Source organism: Hypanus sabinus, chromosome 7, assembly GCF_030144855.1.
Source record: "Hypanus sabinus isolate sHypSab1 chromosome 7, sHypSab1.hap1, whole genome shotgun sequence".
Classification (NCBI taxonomy): domain Eukaryota; kingdom Metazoa; phylum Chordata; class Chondrichthyes; order Myliobatiformes; family Dasyatidae; genus Hypanus; species Hypanus sabinus.
The window spans coordinates 73,425,011-73,451,411 of NC_082712.1; the positions used below are offsets into that span (position 1 = coordinate 73,425,011).

General features: G+C 41.9%; 1 protein-coding gene across 1 annotated transcript in view; it reads left to right on the forward strand.

The window, feature by feature from the left end:
* The first annotated feature begins 13,065 nt into the window (after window positions 1–13,065).
* The window catches only part of LOC132396872 (stabilizer of axonemal microtubules 2-like), an 81,999-nt gene continuing 68,663 nt past the window's right edge, over window positions 13,066–26,401 (forward strand). The window contains exon 1 of the mRNA XM_059974889.1: window positions 13,066–13,180. Within this exon, the coding sequence (XP_059830872.1) occupies window positions 13,143–13,180 (38 nt within the window). The 5' untranslated portion in view covers window positions 13,066–13,142. The remainder of the gene's footprint in view (window positions 13,181–26,401) is intronic.

Below are 26,401 nucleotides of genomic sequence, written 5' to 3' on the forward strand. Positions count from 1 at the left end.
GTAGGGTAGCCTCCCAGGTGGAAACACCGGAGGCCTGGGCACGACACGGACCCCTAGGCGGGTGTGGAGTACGATCTCAGAGTTCAGGCGGAAGAGGAGGAGGGGGCAGAACCACCGCTGGGCAGCAGCAGGTTGGCTGGACCTGCCCGACGGAGGCAAGGGGTAGGAATGGGCAGAACCATCGCCGGGCCGCAGCGGATCAGCCGGATCTGCCCGACGGAGGCAAGGGGTAGGAACGGGCATAGGTCTAGGGTGACCAACACAACAGTCATGATAACGGGAAAATCAGGAACGGCCGGCAGACAGCGCGACTGCACAAACAAAACAAAGCGGAGAAGCGGGACCAGCGCATGGGAAGAAAGGTGGGGGAGAGGACCAACCTGGCAGTACTGGTACGGGGCAGAGAAGCATGATGAAGAGTAGATCTGAGCCTGGGCAGGATAACAGAATGCAGAGAAGAGTTCGGAGCCGGCGGAGAAACGGGAAACAGAACAAAACAACCACCCGCCTGGTCCCAGTCCCAATGCCCCTTATAAACACCTGCAGCTCAATGATTTACAGGTGTGTCTTCTTGAGCCAGGAGGGTCCTAACTAGATCATGGGTGACAGGAGGGACAATTGCAGGACCCGGAGTCCGGAGCCCTCGGACCGGATCAAGACCCAGAACGCGGATTACGGACCGGACCCTGACAGTACCCTACCCCCCACCACCAAGGGAGCTTCCTGGCTACCAAAACAGGGCTGGAGGGCCAGGGACAGTATGGGAGGGTGGGGGGGGGGGAATATCCAGAGCAGAGAGGACCCCAGAGTAACAAGAGCTAGCCTCCAGTGCCTGTGCCGCTGGGTCCATGCGTGGGGTGGTTGTTCTGTCAGGAATGGGGCCGGATGGACCCAAACGCAGGATGCAGACACTGAAGTACTGGGGGAGGACAGGATGGGGATGCCATGGCATTTGAGGGTAGAGCTGGGGTTCAGGTCGATAGAGTGACAGGCAGGCAGAGCGGAGCGGGCTCCCGGAGTTCAGGCTGGCAGAGCAGAGCGGGCTCCTGGAGTTCGAGTTTAGGTAGACAGGCTCCCAGGGTTCAAGTAGGCAGGCAGGTCTAGGTGGCGATAGGCTGGCGGAGAGCCCTCCCTGGGCAAGCCACATATATCCAGGGTAGGGTCGCCTCCCAGGTGGAAACACCGGAGGCCTAGGCACGACACAAACCCCTAGGCAGGTGCGGGGCACAATCCCAGGGTTCAGGCAGAAGAGGAGGATGGGGCAGAACCCCCACCGGGCAGCAGCAAACCGGCCGGGCCTACCCGACAGAGGCAAGGGATCAGAACAGGCAGAACCACTGCAGGGCAGCAGTGACCAACACAACAGTCATGATAACGGGAAAATCGGGAACGGCCAGACGAACAAAACAAACGAGCAGAGAAGTGGGACCAGCACATGGGAAGAAAGGTGGGGGAGCGGACCAACCTGGCAGTACTGGTACAGGGCAGAGAAGCGTGATGAAGAGTAGATCTGACCCCGGGCAGGATAACAGAATGCAGAGACGAGTTCAGAGCCAGTGGAGAAACAGAAGAAAACGACCCCCCATCTGGTCCCAGTCCTAAGGCCCCTTATAAACACCTGCAGCTCAATGAGTTACAGGTGTGTCTCCTTGAGCCAGGAGGGTCCTAACTAGATCACAGGTGACAGGAGGGACAATTGCAGGACCCGGAGTCCAGAGTCCTCGGAATGGATCGAGACCCGGAACACGGATTCCGGACCGGACCGGACCGGACCCTGACAACTTGTATACCATCTGCCCCATCCTCAGCCCAATCACCCCGGTTACCATTCCCCTGCCAAAGTGGTTGAAACCCTTCCAACAGCTCTTGCAAACCTGCCTGCAAGGATTTTGACCCCCACCCCCACCCCCAGTTCGGTGGTAACCCAACCTTTTTGTACAGTTCATACCTTCCCCAGAAAAAGATTCCAATGATCTAGAAATCTGAAACCCTGCTTCCTGCACCAATTCCCCAGCCACATATTCATTTGCCAAAATATCCTATTCCTACCCTCATTGATGTGTGGCACAGGCAACAATCCAAAGATTGCTACCCTAGAGGCCCTGCGCTTAACCTTTCTACCTAACACCCTATACTATCTCTTCAGGATCTCCTCCCATTTCCTACCTGTCTTGTTGCTACCAATATGTACTGTGACTTCCAGCTGCGCACCCTTTCCCTTTGGAGTATTGTTGACCCAATCTGAGACATTCCTGACCCTGGCACCTGGGAGACAAATTACCATCCGGGTGTCTTTTTCACATCCACAGAATCTCCTTTCACTACTGTACTGTACAGAGCCAGATTCAGTGCTAGAGACCTGCTACTGTGGCTTCTCTCTGGTAGGTCGTTCACCCTCCCAACAGTATGCAAAGCGGTATACATATTATTAAGGAAAATGACAATAAGTGTACTCTGCACATGCTGCTTATTCCCTTTCCCTCTGCTGTCAGTCACCCAGATACCTGCCTCCTGCAACTTAGGGGTGATTACCTTCCTGTAGCTCCTATCTATCACCTCCTTGTTCTTCTGTATGAGTCAAAGGACATTCAGCAGCAGCTGCAGTTGCAGTTTCTTAACACAGTCTCTGTAAAGCTGCAGATGTCACTTTGTGCAGATGTAGTTATCAGGGAGACCAGAGGTCTCCTAACGATCCCAATTCTCACTTAAGGAACATACAACAAAATCTGGACCCATTCTCAGAGTACTGTCTATTTCCTAACAGGAAAAAAAACCTTACTAATGAATCTGTGCTTGACCAGGCCTGTTCTCGCAGAAACCTGTTCAGCCAAAGCTGGGCCAGTCTAAACAGTGCCCCACTCCAACAATGGCCGCTCTGCTTTCACCTACTTTCTTTTAATTGGCTCAAATAAGACTCTTTCCTAATGAGACTTGCATTTTTCAAACGGCTCCCATCCTGCAATATGTCACTCTCTCACACACTACTTCAAACAATGACTCACTCCTGACGAATCTTGCACTTTTTAAACAGCTCCTGCCCTGCATGATGTCAGTTTCTCACTTGCTGCTTCAAACAATGACTCACTCCTGATGAGACTTGCAGCTTTTAAATGGCTCCTGCCCTGCACGATGTCACTCTCTCACTTGCTACTTCAAGTAATGGCTCACTCCCGACAAGACATGAAGGTTTCAAACGGCTCCTTTGCCTTTCAATATTGTTCTATTTTGTGGTAAGAAAATTGGTGGATGTGACTAAACTTATCTGTGTACTTTTCAGTCTCTTCAACTGCTTATGAAAAATGTGCCCATGCCATCCATAAAATATTCCTACACTCTACTTCCACCCTACTTTGAGAAAGAAACTTCCAAAGCCACTCAGTCCTCTGAGAGAATATTTTCATTCCATCTATTTTGACCCACTTTTTTCCCACTGACTTGTATCTAAGTTCTCCCACATTAGGAAGCATTTTCTGCATATTCATGTAAATTTATTCCCTAAAACTCCTGCACAACTTGCACAGCTTTTTTCCTCATTAGACAACTTGTCATTATCAACATATAAGTTTGGTAAATGTTCTGCACTGCTTCCAACATTTTGACATCCTTAAATTAGTGAACCAACACGGCACATTTTTCCTAATACTGAGAACTTTATGTGTCAAAATGGGCTATTGCATATTTTCCAGATATTTAGGCAGTTACTTAACCTCACCTGCACAGCTTGCCATGCATGGACTGTATTCAGAGGAAGCAGAAATTACAGCATATGCCAGATGAGGAAGGCCAACTTAACAAGTGTTTAGAAAAATGAGATAGTAAAAGTGCTTTTTTCTCCGCTTGTGTCTCAGTAGTCAAACAGTACTTGTCAGAAGCAGTGGCATGGATTCTGATGAGAACCATTAAATGATGCTATTCATGACTGTTATGAAACCTTGCAAATATTTATTGATCTCCGTTGTGGGAAGAGTCTTTTCTAACAATATGTGCTGTCAAGCAACTCTACGGATGTCTGACATTCAGCAAAATAGATAGCATGAAACAGACTGAGCAGTTAGTCACGTTGAAGAATTTTCACACATGCTAAGCCAAGTAGCAAGAGACACACTATTTCGACATTTTAAAAGTATGAGAATAAAAACTGGAAAGTGTGTATGAGATTAAGGAAGTAGCAATATCTGTCTTTCAAAGTGTTTTTTTTGTTTTAAGCTGATATAAAACTTTGAAATATTTAAAGAATTATAATTCACATCTGAAATTAATTTCTTCAGCCTGAGGTTGATGCTTAGCAGTTAATATTGCTAGCATGCTATTCAAAATTTGTTTACATCACCTCCTAATACAAAATTTATGACTTTCACTGCAGGAAAAGTTCATAAATGGCACCACGGTAACATAGTGGTTAGTACAACACTATTACAGCTCAGACGGTCGGAGTTCAGAGTTCAATTCCACGTCTGCTGTAAGGAGTTTGTACGTCCTCCGTGTATTTCCTTCAGGTGCTCCGGATTCTTCCCACAGTCCAAAGATAGAAACATAGAAAATTTACAGCACATTGCAGGCCCTTCAGCCTTGTTGTGCTGACCATGTAACCTACTCCAGAAGCTGCCTAGAATTTACCTGCTGCATAGCCCTCTATTTTTCTAAGTCCATGTACCTATCTAAGAGTCTCTTATAAGACCCTATTGTATCTGCCTCTACCATCTTCGCTGGCAGTGCATTCCACACATCACCACTCTCTGTGTGAAAACTTACCTCTGACATCCCCCTTGTACTTACTGTAAGCACCATAAAATTATGCCCCTTTGTGTTAGCCATTTCAGCTGTGGGAAAAAAGCCTCTGGCTATCCACACAATCAATGCCTCTCATCATCTTATACACTTCTATCATCCTCCATCGCTCCAAGGAGAAAAGGCCGAGTTCACTCGACCTATTCTCATAAGACATGCTTTCCAATCCAGGCCACATCCTTGTAAATCTTCTCTGTACTCTCTCTATAGTATCCACATCCTTCCTGTAGTGACATGACCAGAACTGAACACAGTATTCCAAGTAGGGTCTAAATAAGTTCTTAAATAGCTGTAACATTACCTCTCGACTCTTGAACTCAGTCCCATGGTTGATGAAGGCCAACACACCCTACACATTCTTAACAACACTGTCAACCAGCGTAGCAGCTTTGAGTGTCCTATGGACACGTACACAAAGATCTCACTGATGCTGCACACTGCCAAGAGTCTTACCATTAATAATATATTATGTCTGCAAATTGGACCTGCTAAAATGAACCACTTCACACTTATCTGGGTTGAACACTATCTGCCACTTCTCAGCCCAGTTCTGCGTCCTATCAATGTCCCGCTGTAACCACTGATGACCCTCCAGACTATCTACAACACCCTCCGACTTTTGTATCATCAGCAAACTTACTAACCCTAACTTTCTATTTCCTCATCCAGGTCATTTATAAAATCACAAAGAGGATCACCACTGGTCGCCGTCTTCCATGCAGTACACAGACCATCTACAACCACCTTCTGTAGTCAAACCAATTCTGGATCCACAAAGCAAGTTCTCCTTGGATCCAATGCCTCATTACTTTCTGAATGAGCCTCACATGGGGAACCTTATCAAATGCCTTACTGAAATCCGTATACAGTACATCCACTGCTCTACCTTCATCCATATGTTTTGTTACATCCTCAAAAAAACTCAATCAGGCTCGTAAGGCACGAACTGTCCTTGACAAGGCCATGCTGACTATTCCTAATCAGATTATGTCTCTCCAAATGCTCATAAATCCTGCCTCTCAGGATTTTCTCCAACAACTTGCCCACCACTGAGGTAAGACTCAATGGTCTATAATTTCCTGAGTTATTTCTACTCCCTTTCTTGAAAAAAGGATCAACTTTTACAACCTTCCAATCCTCAGGTATTTCTCCCATACCTATTGATGATGCAAAGATCATCACCAGAATCTCAGCAATCTCCTACCTTGCTTCCCACAGTAGCCTGGGGCATATCTTGTCTGGTCCCAGCGACTTATCAAACTTAATACCTTTCAAAAGCTCCAGTACATCCTCTTTCTTAATGTCTATATATACACTCAAGCGTTTCAATCTGTTGTAAGTCATCCCCACAATTGCCAAGGTCTTTTTCCCTGGTGAATACTGAAGCAAAATATTCATTAAGTACCACCGCTATCTCCTCCAGCTCCAAGGACATGTTTCTACTCTCACTTCTGATTGGTCCTATTTTCACACAGCTCTTCCATTTGCTCTTCACATACTGGTAGAATGCGGTGACGTTTTCCTTAATCCTGCTCACCAAGGCCTTCTGATGGCCCCTTCTAGCTCTCTTAATTTCACTCTTGAGCTCCTTCCTGGTAACAGTCTAATTATCTAGAGCTCTAACAGTATTTAGTTTCTTGAACCTTTCTTAAGCTTTTCTGTTCTTCTTAACTAGATTTGCTACAAACTTTGTACGCAATGGTTATTTTACCCTACCATCCTTTCTTAGCCTCAGTGGAACATATCCATGCAGAACACCATATTCCCTGAACATTTGCCACATTTCTGCTGTGCATTTCCCTGAGAAAATCTGCTCCCATGTTCCTGCCCAATAGCATCATATTTCTCCCTACGCCAGTTATGTGTTTTCCCAAGTTGTCTGCTCCTCTCCCTCTCCAGTGCTATAGTTAAGGAGATACCAGATCAGAGTCTAATTGGTCATTGTAAACCTAGGGTTAAACTCTGCATATAATGGCTGCATCCATACTTCCGAGTTTGACTGCTTTTCTGTACTCAAGAAATTACTGCCAGATTCCTGGCGCACAAACAATGGAATCAAAAAATGAAATGAAATCATTAGAAGTAGGTGACATAGGATCAGAAGATGTAGAATCCTTGTGGGTAAAGTTAAGAAACTGCAGGAGTAAGAAAATCCTATTGGAAGTTATTTACTGACCTCCAAACAGTAGCCAGGGCATGGTTACAAATTACAGTGGGAGATAGAAAAAGCATGTCATAAAGGCAATGTTACATTAGTCATGGGGGATTTCGATATGCATCCAGATTAGGAAAATCAAGTTGCTGCTGGATCTCAAGAGACAGAATTTGTGGAATGCCTGCAAGATGGTCTTTTGGAGGAGCTTGTTATTGAGCCCACTAGGGGATCAGTCATTCTGGATTGGGTATTGTGTAATGAACCGGAGTTGATTAAGAAGCTTAAGGTAAAGGAACCCTAGGGAATATGATAGAATTCACCCTGCAAATTACGAGGGAGATGAAATGGAATGTTTTGTGGCCATGATTGTGGATGTTACGGAGATAGGCAGAAGGGCAGGTAGTGTTGAGGAAGCAGAGAGGCTGCCCAAGGACTTGGACAGATTAGGAGAATGGGCAAGGAAGTGGCAGATGGAACACAGTGTTAGAAAGTAAACGGTCATGCACTTTGGTAAAAGGAATAAAAGCTTAGACTATTTTCTAAACAGGGAGGACTTTCAAAAATCAAAGGGATTTGGGAGTCCTCGTGCAGGATTCCCTAAAGGTTAATTTCCAGGTTGAATCGGTGCTGAGGAAGGCAACTGCAATGTTAGCATTCACTTCAAAAGGACTAAAATATAAAAGTAAGATGTAATGCTGAAGTCATATAAGGACTGGTGAGGTATCAATTGGAGTATTGCGTGCAGTTTTGGGACCCTTATTCAAGAAAGGATGTGTTGACATTGGAGAGGGTTCAGAGGAGATTCACCAAAATGATTCTGGGAATGACAGGGTTATGATATGAGCAGCAATTGAAGGCTCTGGGCTTGTATTCACTAGAACGTAGAAGATTGTTGGGGCAGGGGGGTCTCATTAAAACCTATCAAATGTTGAAAGGTTGTGATAGAGTGGATATGATGAGGATGTTTCCTTTGGTGGGGGAGTATAAGACCAGAGGACACAGCCTCAAAATAGAGGGTCCATTTAGAACACAGATGAGGAGGAATTTCTTTAACCAGAGAATGGTGAATCTGTGGAATTCATTGCCACAGGCAGCTATGGAGGCCAAGTTACTGGTGCATTTAAGGTGGAGGTAATAGGTTCTTGATTAGTTAGAGTGTGAAAGGTTATGGGGAGAAGACAGGAGAATGTGGTTGAGAGGGAAATTGATCAGCCATGATGAAATGGTGGAGAAGACTTGATGGGCTGAATGGCCTAGTTCTGTTCCTACAGCCTATGGTCGTATGATCTAAAATTGTCAACTATCTTTTATAGAAAGATGTAAATAAGTAATGCTGGGCTAAAGTTTCTGTTTCTCTTGGTTAATTACTTTAAATTAGTTAAAGAACATAATAAGAAATGTACATCACAGATGCTGAGTGCCTCCTTAAATCTCTATTGGCAAACATGAAAATTTATTTCTAAGTCATCCTCACTCCCAAGGGACTTCCTAAGAAAAATGTTTTCTTTCTCCACTGTGAAGCCCAGAATATGCAGTGTAACGTCAACTGGCAGATGCTGGAAATCCAGAGCAACACACACAAAATGCTGGAGATCTAGGTGTTCTTGTACATCAGTCAATGAAAGCAAGCATGCAGGTACAGCAGGTGGTGAAGAAAGCTAATGGCATGCTGGCCTTTATAACAAGAGGAATTAAATATAGGAGTAAAGATGTCCTTCTGTAGCTGTACAGGTGAGACCCCACCTGGAGTATTGTGTGCAGTTTTGGCCTCCAAATTTGAGGAAGGACATTCTTGCTATTGAGGGAGTGCAATGTAGGTTCACAAGGTTAATTCCCGGAATGGCGGGACTGTCATAAGTTATATCCATAATTTTTTTTATTGAGTTTTCAAATAATTACAGAAATAAAGAAAATATATGAAAAAAATATATATACCCTTCCCCCCTCCCCTTAACCCCTCCCCCCCCCAACATCCCTATGTATAAAAAAAAAGAAAGAAAGGAAAAAAAAAGAAAGAGTGACTGGATATCGGAAGATCCCCACATGCTCCATGGAGTTCGTAATAACTTAAATATATATATTTATTTATTTCCCCAAATAACCAATTATTTCATCTTCGGAGCACCTATATATTTAATCCTGTCTTTTGTAAGTAAGGGCACCAAATTTTCAAAAATGTTTCATATTTATCTGTTAAATTGTAAGTAATTTTTTCAAATGGAATACAGCCATAAATTTCCAATGATCTATACTTAAGTATGTATCCGATTTCCAAGTAACTGCAATAGCTTTTTTGGCTACTGCCAGTGCAATTTTTATGAATTCTTTCTGATATTTATTTAGTTTGAGTTTCGGTTTTATCCCTTCAATATCACCTAGTAAGAGTAATATTGGATTATGAGGAAGTTGTGTTCCTGTAATTTGTTCCAGTAGAAGTTTTAAATTTGTCCAAAAAGGTTGAATTTTAGAACAAGACCATGTAGAATGTAAAAAAGTACCAGTTTCTTGGTTACATCGAAAACACTGATCAGATAAATTTGGATTTAATTTATTTATTTTTTGTGGTGTAATATATAATTGATGTAAAAAATTATATTGCACTAATCTTAATCGAACATTTATTGTATTTGTCATACTATCAAGACATAGTCTTGACCAATTTGTTTCTTCAATTTTAATATTCAAATCACTTTCCCATTTTTGTCTTGACTTATGGACTCCTTGTTTAATTGCCTGTTTTTGAATCAAATTATGCATACAAGATATAAATTTTTTAATCTTTCCTTTTTGAATTAAAATTTCTATTTCATTAGATTTCGGCAATAACATTGTTTGACCTAATTTTTCTCTTAAATAAGCCCTTAGTTGAAAGTAACAAAATAAAGTGTTATTTGATACTTTATATTTATTCTTTAATTGATCAAATGACATTAATATACCTCCTTCAAAACAATCTCCTATATATCTAATCCCTTTTTGAAACCAATTATATAAAAGTTGATTGTCCATTGTAAAAGGAATAAGTCTAATTTGAATTAAAGATCTCTTTGCTAGTAAAGATTTTTTTGCCTCCTCATGGGACTGTCATATGTTGAAAGATTGGAGCAACTGGGCTTGTATACACTGGAATTTAGGAGGATGAGAGGGGATCTGATCGAAACATATAAGATTATTAAGGGATTGGACATGTTGGAGGCAGGAAGCATGTTCCCGCTGATGGGTGAGTCCAGAACTAGAGGCCACAGTTTAAGAATAAGGGGTAGGCCATTTAAAACTGAGATGCGGAAAAACTTTTTCACCCAGAGAGTGGTGGATATGTGGAATGCTCTGCCCCAGAAGGCAGTAGAGGTCAAGTCTCTGGATGCATTCAAGAGAGAGTTAGATAGAGCTCTTATAGATAGCGGAGTCAAGGGATATGGGGAGAGGGCAGGAACGGGGTACTGATTGTGTATGATCAGCCATGATCACAGTGAATGGCGGTGCTGGCTAGAAGGGCCGAATGGCCCACTCCTGCACCTACTGTCTATTGTCTATTGGAACTCAGCAGGTCAGGCAGCATCTATGGAAATGAATAAACAGTTGGCATTTCGGGCTGAGGATCGGAAAGGAAGGGGGGAAGAAGCCAGAATAAAAGGGTGGGGCTGGGGAAGGAGTACAATGTAAAAGGTGATAAGTGAAGCCAGGTAGGAGGTAATAGGTGGAAAGTATAAAGAGCTGGAGAAGAAGGGATCTGATAGGAGAGGAGGGTGGGCAATGGAAGAAAATGAAATAGAAGGGGCACCTGAAGGGAGGTGATAGGCAGGTGAGGAGAAAAGATGTAAAGGGGAGCCAGAGTGGAAAATGTAAACAGAGGGAAGGAGGAGGTGAGAAATTACTGGAAATTATTGAAATCAATGTTCATGCCATCAGTTTGGAGGCTGCCTATATGGAGTGTGAGGTGCCGCGTCTTCAAACGGAGAGTGGTCTCATTGAGTCAGAAGAGTAGGCTCTAGATTGTCATGTCAGAATGGAGACTGGAATTAAAATGGTTGGCCACGGGGAAATTCTGCTTGCTGCATATGGAGTGAAGGTGCTCAACAAAGCAGTCCCCCAGTCTACATCAGGTTTTACAATGTAGAGGTGGCCACATCGGATACAATAAAAGATTTGCGGATGAAATGTTGTCTCACTTGGAACGACTGTTTGGAGCACTGAATGAGGATGATGGAGGAGGTGATGGACAGGTGTAACACTTCTTCCGCTTGCAAGGATAAGTGGGAAGGGACAAGTAGACAAGGGAATCACATAGAATGCAATCCTTCAGGAAAGCAGAGGGGAGGGGGAAACATAAAGATCTATTTCATGATAGGATCTTGTTGAAAATGGTGGAAATTGCAGAGAATGATGTGGTAATTGCACAATTTGTTGTCTTTTGCATGTTAGTTGTTTGTCCATCTTTGTTGTTTCATTGATTCAGAACCAGAATCAGATTTAATATCAAAGGCATATGTCATGAAATTTGTTGCCTTTGCGGCAGCAGTACAATAAAATACATAATTTATAGAAAAAATCAGTGAATTACAGTAAGTATAAATACATATCTTTAAAATAGTTTATCTAAATAAGTGGTGCTAAAACTGAAATAAAAAAGTAGTGAGGTAATGTTCATGGGTTCAATGTCCATTAACAATTCGTATGGCAAGGGGAAGAAGCTGTTCCTGAATCATTGAATATTTGCCTTCTGGCTTCTGTACCTTCTTCCTGATTGTAGCAATGAGAACAAGGCATGACCTGGGTGGCGGGGGTCCTTAATGATGACATCTTTCCTTGAAGATGTGCTGGATACTTGTGTTTCTTTGTATTTACTGTGAATGCCCACAAGAAAATGAATCTCAGGGCAGTATAAGGTGACATATGTAATTTAATTTAAAGAAAACTTACCTCGTACTTTGATTTATTTTCCCTCTCAAACCCATTCTCCTGCTTTCTCCCTTAGTAACCAAGAAGTTCTTAACATCCGTTGTAAATATACCCAATGACTTGGCTTCCACAACAGCTTGTAGCAATGAATTCCACTGATTCACCATATTCTGAATTACCCCTCATCTGTTTTCTAAAGGGACTTCAATAGGACCAACCAGTAAACCGTGGGACACTAAGGAATGTGGTAGAACAAAGGGATCTGGGAATACAGATACATAATTCATTGAAAGTGGAGTCAAGGGTAGATGGCGTCATAAAGAAAGCCTTTGGCACATTGGCATTCATAAATCAAAGTACTGAGTACAGTAGATGGGATGTTACGTTGAAGTTGTGTAAGATGGTGTTGAGGTTTAATTTGGAATATTGTGTGCATTTTGATCACCTGCCTACAGGAAAGACATGAATAAGTTTGAAAGAGTGCAGCAGGGAAAATTTACAAGGATGTTTGTGGGGCTGGAGAGCCTGAGTTAGAAGGAAAGATTGAATGGTTTAGGACTTTATCCTTGGATCTGAGGATTGAGAGGAGATTTGATAGAGGCATATAAAATTATGAGGAGTATAGATAAATAGGCTTTTCTTCCATTGAGGTTGTGTGGGACTACAACTAGAGGTCATGGGTTAAGGGTGAAAGGTGAGAAGTTTAAGGGGAAGATGAGGGGAAACCTGTTCACTCAGAGGGTCATGAGAATGTGGAATGAGTCTGTGATCTGGGTGCAGGTCGATGGCACTCGGCAGTTTAAGTGTTTCAGCATGGACTAGATGGGCCAAAGGGCCTGTTGTCGTGCTGTGCTTTTCTCTGATTCTACGACTCTAATCTTAATAACCTTGTGCCAATTTGCACCTGGCTCAGACAACAATCCAAAGATTATCACTCTTTTGGCTCTGTGTTTTACTTCGGCCCCTAGCTGCTCAAAATCCCTCAGCAGCACCTTGCAATACCTTCTGCGTCTAAAGTTTTATCTTAAACGTCCGAATTTAACATTCAGATTCTCTCTCAAAAGGTAATTTTTTTTTTACTGCACATTTTAGTGATTTTTCTTACGCCTGTTGGAACTGCTGAATTTAAATCTCGGATAAAGAATAGTGGTAGTCATGTGACACGCTGAAGTAATGCGCCGTCAGGGCGAGGTGTTCTTAATTTATCTGTTACTTGGGCGGGTTCCTTGGATACCCTCCGGAATTATAACCAACACAGAGCGCACGGAATGGGCATACGCCACCGACTGCAACCCACACCATGAAGAGAAAATGCATTTGTGAGATCTGCACCTGTGGGTACGTAAACAGTGCAAATGCCTAGGGGCAGAAATAATACAGCAGTTAATATTCAGACCCAGAATATTCTCGGGATATGCTGCGCTCTCCCGGTGGAAGTATTGCTAATATTAAGATTGCGATTCTGGAATTGCCTTAGTTTATTGAGTGTAGAGTAACAAATGGTTCAAAATGTGTATATAAACTGGAGCTCCTGCAGCCAAAAGAATTGGGTGTAGAGCGCGCGATGGAATTTAGCCATGTGAGTTACTTGCATACAATGTGGGACTCACTTTTGCTTTAACCTGTTTTAGTTGAAATCTATTATCCGAGAACTACAAATGTTGGATTAAATAGAAAATTTGGAAAGGGTCCTATCAATGCCTTTCAAATGTGACATAATCCTAAGGGTTATCGTTTAATCGATTTGGATAATATATACTGTTTGGCGAGCAGTAATACTGTGATGTAAGGAAGTGACATAAAACATAATACGTAACCATAGAAACGGTGCTGTTTTTATATAGTGTGGCACTTTCACAACTACAGCAGTCGGTGACTAGAGCAGAATACATTTTCAAACGTTATGTAACTGATCAGAATAAAGCTTCAGAATATCTTCTAGTTTATGCCAGTATGAAATCGCCAGTAGAATAAAGCAAGCTCTCGCTAAGCGGCAAACCCACCCTCCATCTGACCGATTTATCATTAGTGCTGTTGATTCCGGCGGCGATAATCACCCCACTGGGAAAAATAAGGTACTTTGATCAAATGTGCTGCATCAGTTTTTGAACTATCACGAGGCAATATTATACAGGAAGATCAGTATGACGAGAGAGAGAGTGGAATCTGATTACCGACAGATGCTTACTCAGTTACATGAAAGGTCGATTCAGACGTTAACTGAGATGCTGAAAATGTGACTTTAGAAAAGACCGCACAGTAAGTCCTCCCTCACTTCCCAAGATCTGTGGGTGGTAAATGGTGAATTGTATAACGGTGTGCTTTCTGTTAGCAAGCGATCATCACCATGTCTGTTACCCAGATTTATTTCGTTTTCCATGTGAAACATCTCCTGTCTCTGAAAACTTGGTGATTTTGACACGCAGGGAATTCCATTTTATTTTAAAGGGCATAAAATCCTCAGCTGGCATCTCAGATTAGAGTTTCTCACAAATTAAAATTTTAACATTAATTGAGATATTTTATATCCACCGTTCTCTATTTTTTTAAGCAGAAGACAACGTGGAGTTGCTGCAGAAATGTTCTGAACCATAGAATCATAAGAGGAGGAACAAAGTTAATCAGCTCATTGTCCTTGAGGTTTCTACTCGTCCCATCTTCTGATTCAATTGTCATGTCCCTTCAAAAATTGCATCCGAATTTCAACATTATGTGTTTTTCTTTCAAGTCATGTTTGCTGATCACCTTAAATTTGCATCCTTTGATTATGGATCAACTGAAAGCATTTTTCTTATATTTTTCATTTTTTAAAATCAAACCTCTATCTCCCCTTTCTCTGTTTCACTGAGAACAATGTCAGTTACTTAGTTTCCTGAGCCCTTCGTACATGTCAAGTAAATTTCCCCTGCACCATTTTAAACCTTGACATAGAAACATATAAAAAGAAAATTTACAGCATATTACAGGCCCTTCAGCCCAGAATGTTGTGCCAACCATGTAATCTTCTCTAGAAATAGCCTAGAATTACCCTACCACATTGTCCTCTATTTTGCTGAGCTCTATGTACCTGTCTAAGAGTCTCTTAAAAGATCCTATTGTTTCCGCCTCCACCACCTACGCTGGTAGTGCATTCCATGCACCCACCACCCTCTGTGTGAAATACATACTACAGACATCCCCCTTGTACCTACCTCCAAGCACCTTAAAACTATGCCTCCTCGTGTTAGCCATTTCAGCTGAAGGAAAAAGCCTCTGGCTATCCACACGATCAATGCCTCTCATCAACTTATTCACCTCTATCAGGCTATCTCTCATCCTCCGTCACTCTGAGGGAAAAAGGCTGAGTTCACTCAAGCTATTCTCGTAAAACATGCTCCCCAATCCAGGCAACATCCTTGTAAATCTCCTCTGCACTTTCTCTAGGTATTCACATCCTTCCTGAACTGAACACAGTACTCAAAGTGGGGTCTTATATAGCTGTAACATTACTTCATGGTTCTTGAACTCAATCTCAGAGTTGATGAAGGCCAACACACCCTGCATCTTCTTAACAACACCGTCAACCTGTGCAGCAGCTTTGAGTGTCCTATGGATATGGACCACAAGATCTCACTGATCCTCCACACTGTCAAGACTCTTACCATCAGTATTGCATTCTGTCTTCAAATTTGACCTACTGAAATGAACTACTTTACACTTATCTGGGTTGAACTCCATCTGCCACTTCTCAGTCCAGTTCTGCATCCTTTTAATGTCCTGCTGCAACCTTTGGCAACCCTCCAGACTATGCACAACACCCCTAACTTTTGTATCATCAGCAAACTTACTAACCCACCCTTCCATTTTTTTATCCAGGTCATTTATTAAAAATCACAAAGAGAAGCAGTCCTAGAACAGAATCCTGCAGATCACCGCTGGTCACCATCCTCCATGCAGAATATAAACCATCCACAACCACCAACTGTGGTTAAGCGAATTCTGGATCCACAAAGCAAGGTCTCCTTGGATCCAATGCCTCATTACTTTCTGAATGAGCCTCACATGGGGAACCTTATCAAATGCCTTACTGAAATCCATATACACTACATCCACTGCTCTTCCTTCATCAATATGTTTTGTTACTTCCTCAAAGAATTCAATCAGGTTCGTAAGGCATGACCAACCCTTGACAAAGCCATGCTGACTATCCCTAATCAGATTATGTCTCTCCAAATGCTCATAAATCCTGCCTCTCAGGATCTTCTCCAACAACTTGCCCACCACTGAGGTAAGACTCAATGGTCTATAATTTCCTGGATTTTCTCTACTCCCTTTTCTTGAATAAGGGAACAATGTTTGCAACCTTCCAATCATCTGGTACTTCTCACTTCCCTATTGATGATGCAAAGATCATTGCGAGAGGCTCAGTAATATCCTCCCTTGCTTCCCACAATAGCCTGGGGTATATCTTCTCTGGTCCTGGTGACTTATTAACTTAATACCTTTCAAAATCTCCAGCATGTCCTGTTTCTTAATGTCTATACACTCAAGCGTTTCAGTCTGCTTTAAGTCATTTCCACAATTGCCAAGGTCCTTTTCACTGGTGAGTACTGAAGCAAAGTATTCATTAAGTATCTCTGTTACCTCCTCCGGCTCCATGCACATGTTTCCACTCTCACTCCTGATCGAACCTATTCTCACATGGCTCATCCTCTTGTTCTTCACATTTTTGTAGAGTGCCTTGGAGTTATCCTTAATCCTCCTTACGAAGGCCTTCTCATGGCCCTTCTAGCTCTCCTAATTTCATTTTTTGATCTCCTTCCTGGCACTATTGTAATTTTCTAGAGCTCCAGCAGTACCTAGTTTCTTGAACCTTTCGTAAGCTTTTCTTCTTAACTAGATTTTCTACATCCTTTGCACACCATGGTTCTTTTACCCTACCACCCTTTCCTTGTCTCAATGGAGTATAACTATGCAGAACGGCATGCAAGTGTTCCCTGAATATTTGCCACATTTCTGTTGTGCATTTCCCTGAGAACATCTGCTCCCAATTTATTATCCCAAGTTCGTGCCTAATAGCTTTTTATTTCCCCCTACCCCAATTAAATGTTTTCCCAACTTTTCAGCTCCTATCTTTCTCTGGTGCTATGGTAAAGGACATGGAGTTCTGATCACTATCTCCAAAATGCTCTCCCACTGAGAGATTTAACACCTGACCAGGTTCATTTCCCAATACCAGATCGAGAACAGACTCTGCTCTGGTTGGCTTATATAAATATCGCATCAGGAAACTTTACTGAACACACTTAAAAAAACTCCACTCCATCTGAACCCCTTCTCTAAGGAGATGCCAGTTAATATTAGGAAAGTTAAAATCACCCATCACAACAACCCTATTATTATTGCACCGTTCCAGATTCTGCCTCCCTATCTGCTCCTCAATGTATCTGTTACTACTGATTTATTGCCTCATCCCTGTATCTGACTTCCACCCAGTATGACTCAGTAGACAATCCCTCCATCACTTCCTCCTTTTCTGCAGGCATGATACTAACCATGATAGCAGTGCCACGCCCCACCTCTTTTGCCTCCCTATCCTTTTTGAGACATCAAAAGCCTGGCACACCCAGCAGCCATTCCTGCCCATGAGTTATCCAAGTCTCTGTAATGGCCACAACATCATAGATCCTGTCCAAACGTCCACAAAGCTCTCTTTTTATGCTAGCTTAGCTAGCCTGTGAGTAAACTCTTTGAAATGCACTGCTCTCGATGCTGTTTGGACCTCTGGAATGTCTGAATGCCTGCAAAGCTCTCCTTTTATATCAGCTTCACTGACTTGCAAATAAATTCCTTGCAGTGCTCTGCTCCCAACGTTGATTGGACCTCTGGTATGACACTAGCCCTAAAGTACGATGCTGCAAGTTGGATGCAATATTCCACTGAGACCAACAAATGTTCAAGCAGGCAGCATAACTTTCATGATGTTGCACTCTATGCCACTGTTCATTAAAGTCAAAGGTCCTTTCCCCTTTTTAGCAGCTTCTCAATTTGGACTGGACACCAAACTGTTAGCCTAATCATGCCTGTACCATGATAACATTAACAGTAAGGTTGTCACTTCACAGGGTTCAATCCTGAACTCCAGTGCTATCGCTGTAACTGCATGGATTTTCCAGCTGTTCAGGCCCTCCCACATCACAGCAATCCTAAGACAGATGGGATAACTGGCCTCTACAAATTGCCCTAGTGTTACGTGAATTGAAGGAACTGTGGGGAGAATAAAGTGGGATTAGTGTAAATTGAAACTTGACTGTCAACATGAACTGTAGAGTGAATGGCCTGTTACCTTACCGTATGACTCATACAAGCATTCTTAATCCTATCAGAAGTAGGAGGGGGTGAATGCCACTATTAAATATGATCAAGTTTGGTGCATTTTTTTGTTCAATGCCCTTAGATTTTCCTGATATCCAAAGGGCTACCTACGTGAGTCTTGAATCCCTCACCTGTGGGAGAGAATTCCTTCCATTCACAGTCCTATTAGATGATGGATAATGCATTATCCTGATATTGTACTCCAGTTCTGGGCTTCCACCCTCAGGACATGTACTCTTTAAAACACCCTAAAATTCTAGTATCAGTTAGATCACCTCTCTCTAAGCTTCAGAGAACGTGGATCAATTTAGAATTCTTCCTCATAAGAATTATAAATATTTGCGGACTTATAGGAAGAATGATAGAGTTATAGAGTTGTATAGCATTAAAACCATCCCTTGGCCCACCATGCTTCCAAGACCATCATGCTATGTACACTAATCCCATTGGCCTGCAATAATTTTTACCCTTTTCTGCCTTACTCATTCAAGTACCTATCCAGATGCCTCTTAAATATTCTTACTCCCTGCCTCTACCACCTCCTCTGGCAATCATTTCAGCTATCAGCTATTTGTGTGAAAAACTTACCTCTTACCTTAAAACTATGTCCTCTAGATTTGGACATCCCTACCGTGGCAAGCAGACTCTGACCATTTCCTCTATATCTTCTATAATTTTATTTACCCTTATCATGTCATCTGTCAGCCTTCTTCCCCCTCAGGAAAAACAGACAGTCTCTCTTTATAACTCAAACCCTCCAAATGTGGCAACATCCTTGTGAATCTTTTCCACACCCTCTGTAATTACCTGTGTTTAATCTAATTCCTTATGGAACGGGAATCACAGTATGCATTATTGTTGGGCTGCACTGACTTTTTATGAGTTTTTTTTTCAAGAATGTGTTTGTCAGGATAGTTAAAATGAAATCAGTGGGTATAGTGTATTTATAGTTTTAAAACATTATATAAAGGCTTTAGCTTTTGGAAGTAATGGAACAATGCACATCTAGCATTGAGAACTAATTAGTTGACCAGGAAAATTGAGAATTATCAGTAAGCTCAAAGACCCACTGTAAAAAAACAAACATATCTCCTTTAAACACTTTAAACACTTTAAACTCATCTTAAAAATGAGCCCTCTTGTTTTTGATATATGTGCCTATCAAGCCTAAAGTATTCTGACTCTCTACTCTATCTATGCCTCTTATCTATCTCTATCAGGTAATTCCTTAGCCTCCTTCACTCCAGGGAATACAAACTCAACCCATAAGCTCAATCCTCCAATGCAAGAAACATCCTGGTAAATTTTCTCTGCATTCTCTGGGGAGCAATTAGATCCTTCCTGCAGTCTGGCAATGAGAACTGCATTCAATAACCACTAAATGTGGTCTAACTATTGCTTTGTTGAGTTGCAAAATAACATCCCAACTTTTATATTCCAAGACTGACCTATAAAGGCAATCATGCTATCTTCAACACCCTATCCACTGGCCCTGAACTCTTTCTAATTCTCTTTTAACAGACTTCAACTTGGAAGATTTCATCTTTCTGCAAGCATCCAATCTGCTTTTGACAGGCCATCTCTTATGCTATTGAAGTTAGCCTTCTCCCAATTTCAGATCACTATGAGTACAAACCTTATCCCTTTCCATAACTGCATTGAAACTTACACAATTATGATCACTGCTCCAAAAAGAAGTTCTCCAGTGATACTTTCACCCAGCTTCATGCCCTGAGATAAGGTCAAGTACTGCCCTTCCTTGAGTAGGACTCTACACGTGTTCACAAAAATCTCTCTGAGATGCACTTAACAAATTCAATTCCATCTAAACCTCTTGCACTAAAATAATCAGAGTTGATGTTTGGAAATTTAACACCCCCACCCCACTATAACCCTACTGCACTTACGCCTCCTGTGACTTGCAAACAAAATGTTTTCCTCTACTTTCTGCTGACCTTTCAGAGGTCTAGGAGATAACCAATGGCGATCTCTCTTAGAAGGATACTAAGCTCTTCAGTGCAATAACTCATTATTTTAGGAGGCTAACTGACTCCAATACAATTCCAGGTCATAAAGTAAACTACGAGGACGATGTAAGGAGGTTGCAAAGGGATACAAGCAAGATCAATGGGCAAGAAAGTTGAAAGAGAATATAATGTGAGGATGTGAGAGGTTAATCATATTAGTTAAAATAATAGAAAGCAGAATATTGACTCAGTGGCCTATTTATTAGGTATGTCCTGTATGTTCACTACCTCCTGTACCTAATGTGGCCACTGAGTGTGTGCTCATGGTGCTGTGCTGTTGTAGCCCATCCACTTCAAGGTTTGATGTGTTATGCATTCAGAGATGTTCTTCTGCACACCACTGTAATAAAATTTGTTCATTTGAGTTACTCTCACCTTGAACCAGCCTGGTCATTCTCCTCTGACCTCGCTCATTAACAAGGTTTTTTCCTGCCACAGAACTGCCACTAACTGGATTTTTATTTTGTTTTCCAAACTATAGCTATAGAGACTTTTGTGCATGAAAATCTCAGTTTCTGAGATACCCAAGCCATCTGGTTTGCACCAGCAATCATTCCATGGTTAAAGTCACTTAGATCACACTTTTTACTCATTCTGATGTTTGGTCTGAACGATGCTCTTGACCATGTACGCATGCTTTTATGCATTGAGTTGCTGCCATATGATCGTCTAATTAGATATTTGCATAAAATTGTACTTCATTACTATTTGATGATGGAGAGATTGTCTAAAATGTTTCCTAATGTTGATAGTTATTGTGGTAAATGTAAAACTGAGACAGCTATGCTGACACACATGTTTTGATCTTGTTCTATACTGAAACCGTTCTGGAAGTCAGTTTTTTCTACAATTTCTAAAGCACTTAAAATTCATTTACAACCTAACAAATTAACTGTGCTTTTTGGAATAATTCCTGAAAATATCCGCGGTATTTCTTTGTCTGACCAACATGTTATTGCATTTATTACATTGATAGCTAGGAGGGCCATTCTGTTTGAAGTGGAAAGATATTTGCATTAACAGGCAGGTGTACCTAATAAAGTGGCCAATGAGTGTATTTTAAGGTGAACATCGATTAAGTATTGGAATTCAGGAAGACTGGGTTAAATATTGGTGTTCACAAAGTCCTGACACACATAGTAGACCACAAAGTTAACGTACAAGTACAGAAAGCAGTTTAGAAAGACAAATTACTTGTTAGATTGTGTTCCAAAGAGAATGGAGTGCAAATTATACGTTGCTACAAACATCAGGATTTGCTGAGCCACTCCTAGAATGCTGTCCGGTTACGGCCTCCTTAGTTCAGCAAGTATTTACTTGCCTTGGAGACAGTGTAACAATAATTTCCTTCATTAATTGGTTTGGTTGAGTGGGTGAATCTATGAAAGATTGAAAAGAATGTTCACTACCATTATAGAATGAGAAATTATACCAATAAATATATAAAATTCTGAATTGTCATGGTAAATGCTGGATCATCGGTTCTCTTAGCTAGAGAGTCTAGAACTTGGGGAATAATATCAGGATAAACTCAGGATAATATCTTGACAATTAGGACTGAGGTTAAATGAATTTCTGCACTTAATAAGTCTACTATAGAGTGCTGTGGATGTTCAGATGTTTGAAAATACAAAACACACCACGTGCAATTTCCAAAAAAATCCCAGTTAGCTCGAGTGCCCTTCCTCATAAACTGAACTTACCAGCAACACTCATATCGTGTAAGCTAACATTAAACTTATGTTTAAGTCTGAAGTTGCTAAAACACTGGCATTCAGGGCAAATGAAGGGATGTGGCGATTGGGCAGGAAGTAGAGATGGAGCTGAAGATCAACCATGCTTTTGCTGAGTGATGATGCAGGCACTAGAAGTCTCATCACCAACTTCGATCTCTGATGGGAGTTTTAGGTTTCATATGTAGAGAAATATGCCTGACAGCCTCTACCACAATCAGCAAAATCATATGAATCCATTAATTCCTTTCTTCTTGGTAAGGCTTTTGAGAAGGATTATCAGCTGGATTTCTTAGGCCTTTCCCTATTCTTTAGATATATTGGGTGGGATCTTAACTATATGTTAAAACAGATTTAAAAACCAACTAAGGATAGTGACTAAATACAGGACATGACTTACAGACCTTTATGTAGTAATGGCTCTTTATGTAGTAATGGCACTTTATGTAGTAATGGCTCTATTCTCCAAGAAAAGCAATCAATTAAAAAATTGTTTGACAGTTGGAACAGAGAAAGATTAAGGACAGAATAGAGTCTACTGATAGTGTCCAAGCAACCATAAATGTGATCTCAAGATGCATGACCTGTAGTAGTTTAAACATTGACACTTATAAACAGTATTTAATGTGTTTGTATTTGAAGGGATTTTAAATGTCTGAAATGATGAAAAGTTTTAAAAATTTATGAGACTTTAAGTGAGTCTTAATTGAGTTAGCAGTACCATGGTAAAGCAACTGAAGTCTTCATCAAGAGCTACATTTTAGCTTTCAAAACATGGATTCTGCTTCCTGAGAAATGGGCGGAAATGTTAGACTACCTGTAGCAGGAAATTGCTTGAATTATTATGCCCTGAAATAGGCACATAATGCCACCAATAAACACAATAGCCCAACAGGCATTTTGGCAACTTGCACCTTTGAATCTACGTTAATTTTTTTAAAGGAATAGAGCTCAAGTTAAATATTCCATCTCTTACAGAAATGATATAACCCAGCTTCGAGGAAATAAATAGAAACCAATTGCCAAAAATGAGATATAGATGGGATGGAGAATATTTTCAGAGGTGAAGTGGATTTCTACTTGCTTCTTGCCTTTTTTATTTGCCAATTTATATTCCAGACAGGCCACAAGACACCCAGGTGCTTCACAAGCAGACTGTTGGATTGCAAATAGATAGTGCACCTTGGATAGATATGAAATGGGAATTCAGAATCAGAATCTGAATCAGGTTTAAAATCACTTGTGAAATTTGCCTTGCAGAAGCAGTACATTTCAATTCATAACAATATAAAAACTATAAAGTACAATAATATATATATGTATTTTAGATATTATATATGTCAGCCTATTGAGTAAGTAGTGCAAAACAAGAGCAAAAGTAGAATAGGTAGTGTTTATGGGTTCGTTGTCCATTCAGAAATCTGATGGCAGAGGGAAAGAAGCTGTCCCTGAAATGTTGATTGTGTATCTTCAGGCATCTCCCTCCTTGGTAGTAATGAGAAGAGTACATGTCCTGGGTGATGGTGGATGCCACCTTTTTGAGGCATTGCCTTTTGAGGGTGGCCTTCATGCTGGGGAGGCTAGTGCTGATGATGGAGATGGCTGACTTTACAACTTTCTGCAACTTTTCCCAATCCTGTGCAGTGCTCCCCCCCCCCCCCATACCAGACAGTGATGCAATCTCTTGCGTCAGTTAGTAAAAGGAGAAATGAATTGCTTGGTATTTAAATTACCCAAGTGCTGTATTGATCTCCTCTGAAAGTCTGTGTGAAGATTACGGGGTGATGATATGATCTAACTCAGCAGTTATTCAATTTGCTGTATCTTTGACAACACACTTCCGTGACTCACATGTGAATTGCAAAGTTGTAAGTCTACAAGGAGGAGGGTTGATGCACCATCAATAACTCACACTGAGACGTAGGCGAGATATCGGCTTTTATTGACTGGAAGAAGGAACCAGGAGTGAGTGTCTATCATACAAGGTCCTGGAGACTGAGGCCGATCTTCAGGCCGCAGGTCTCCTTTATACAGGGGCCTGTGGGAGGAGCCACAGGAGCAGTCAGCAGGGGCGTGTCCCGACAGGCACATAGTTCACCACAAGGGTGGGTTGTTTGGGAATATGCCGTATGATCAAAATCATATGTTAAAAGCACAAGATCCACAAGGAGTAAGAGTATAAGTAGGCCAGATGGCCAGTTAGGCCTGCTCTGCCATTACTTAAGATCAGAAGTGACTGGGCCTTGGTCTCAACATCATGTTCCTGCTGTCCCATCGACTTCCTTGTAGTTCAGCTGTTTCTCAGTCTTGCTCTAAACATTTCAACCATTCTGCCTTCACAGCTCTTTGGGGTGCAGAATTGCAAAGATGAAATTCTTTCTCATATCCATTGCAACTAGCAGACCTTTTATTTTTCAATTACCCAAGATTCTAATAATCCTATTGGGGTAGCCATCCTCTCCACATCCACCTTAGTTAAGCCACCCCTTAGGGTCTTGTGCTTCAATGGGATCAGTTCTTAATCTTTTAAGTTCAAGAACATTCTGCACAAACGTTTTCTTTTATATCCGTCAGCCCCTGGTAAAACATTCTTGTATCTGGCTTTTACAAGAAATCCAGCGAGATCAGGAATATCACTCCTTAAATATAAGGGTCAAAACCATGTCTCCCCAGCACCCTGGAAAGTTGCATTACAAATTTCCTTCCTTTGTTTGCCATTCTTCTTTAGCAGTCCTTAAGGATCAATGATCATTTCTAAAGGGTCTCAGACCGAAACGTCGACTCAACTTTTTTCCATGGATGCTGCCCGGCCTGCTGAGTTCCTCCAGCATCTTGTGTGTGTTGCTCGGATTTCCATCATCTGCAGATTGTATCTTGTTTACCATTGCTTCCACTACAGGTTTCTGAATGCCTAGTCAAGATTCTTACATAGGTGGAGCAGGAGGTGGCTGACCGGCACAAAAGGATAGCTTTGTGAGGGGGTAGGCTCCTTCCACTAGTACGTGGCACCTCTGTGTGCTCACGCCTGATGGAGGGTTTTGACCCAAAATGATGACTATCCCATTCTCTCCACAGAACCTGCCTGGCCTGCTGAATTTCTTCAGTTGCTACTTTTTTTGCTCTAGATCACAGCATCTGCCATCTCTTGTTTGTAGTGTCTATGTGTGCACAAGGTTTTCAGTGTCATCCTGAATTTTGCTTCTCCCTATTGAATAGAGATATTGCAATTCCTCAAGGAGTCTTTGAGCATTTCCTTCAATCTTTCCGTTTGTCCGCATGGCACATCGCAGGGACGGCACAGTAGTGTAGTGGTTAGCACAAGTGCTTTACAGTGCCAGTTATCACTGTTCAATTCCTGTCACTGTCTGTAAGGAGTTTCTACATCCTCCCCGTGATTGTGAAGGTCTCCCCTGGGTGCTCCAGTTTTCTTCCGGTTCCAAAGATGTATGGGTCGGGGTTAGGCTTAGTAAGTTGCAGGCAGACTCGCAGGTGTTGCTCTGCTAAATTATGGGCTGGAAGCGCAGTGGCAGTGGTGACACTTGCAGTCTGTCCCAGCACATCCTCTGACAGTATTGTTGTTGCTGCAACCAACGTATTCCACTGTATGTGACAAGGAAAATAATTTAGCCAAAAACGTACTGTATGAATGTGGGAGTCTAGTGTAGAGCAGTGTGCTTGGTACTGATCTGCCTGACATGGCTGACTATGTCTAACCAAAATATTGGTATGAGGCTGGTAGTGTGGGAGGGAACACTGAACTTACTTCACATGGCTCCATGAAATTATGCACTGTGAGAGTCAGTCATCCTGTAATCACACACTGTGGGAGTCAGTCATCCAGCTACTGCACACTGCGGGAGTCGGTCATCCAGTAATCGCACACTGTGAGAGCCAGTCATCCTGCAATCACACACTGCGAGAATCACTCATCCTGCAATCACACACTGTGAGTCAGTCATCCTGTAATCACACACTGTGAGTCAGTCATCCTGTAATCACACACTGCGAGAATCACTCATCCTGTAATCACACACTGTCAGTCAGTCACCCTGTAATCACACACTGCGAGAATCACTCATCCTGTAATCACACACTGCGAGAATCACTCATCCTGTAATCACACACTGCGAGAATCACTCATCCTGTAATCACACACTGCGAGAATCACTCATCCTGTAATCACACACTGCGAGAATCACTCATCCTGTAATCACACACTGCGAGAATCACTCATCCTGTAATCACACACTGCGAGAATCACTCATCCTGTAATCACACACTGCGAGAATCACTCATCCTGTAATCACACACTGCGAGAATCACTCATCCTGTAATCACACACTGTGAGTCAGTCATCCTGTAATCACACACTGCGAGAATCACTCATCCTGTAATCACACACTGTGGGAGTCAGTCATCCTGTAATCACACACTGTGAGTCAGTC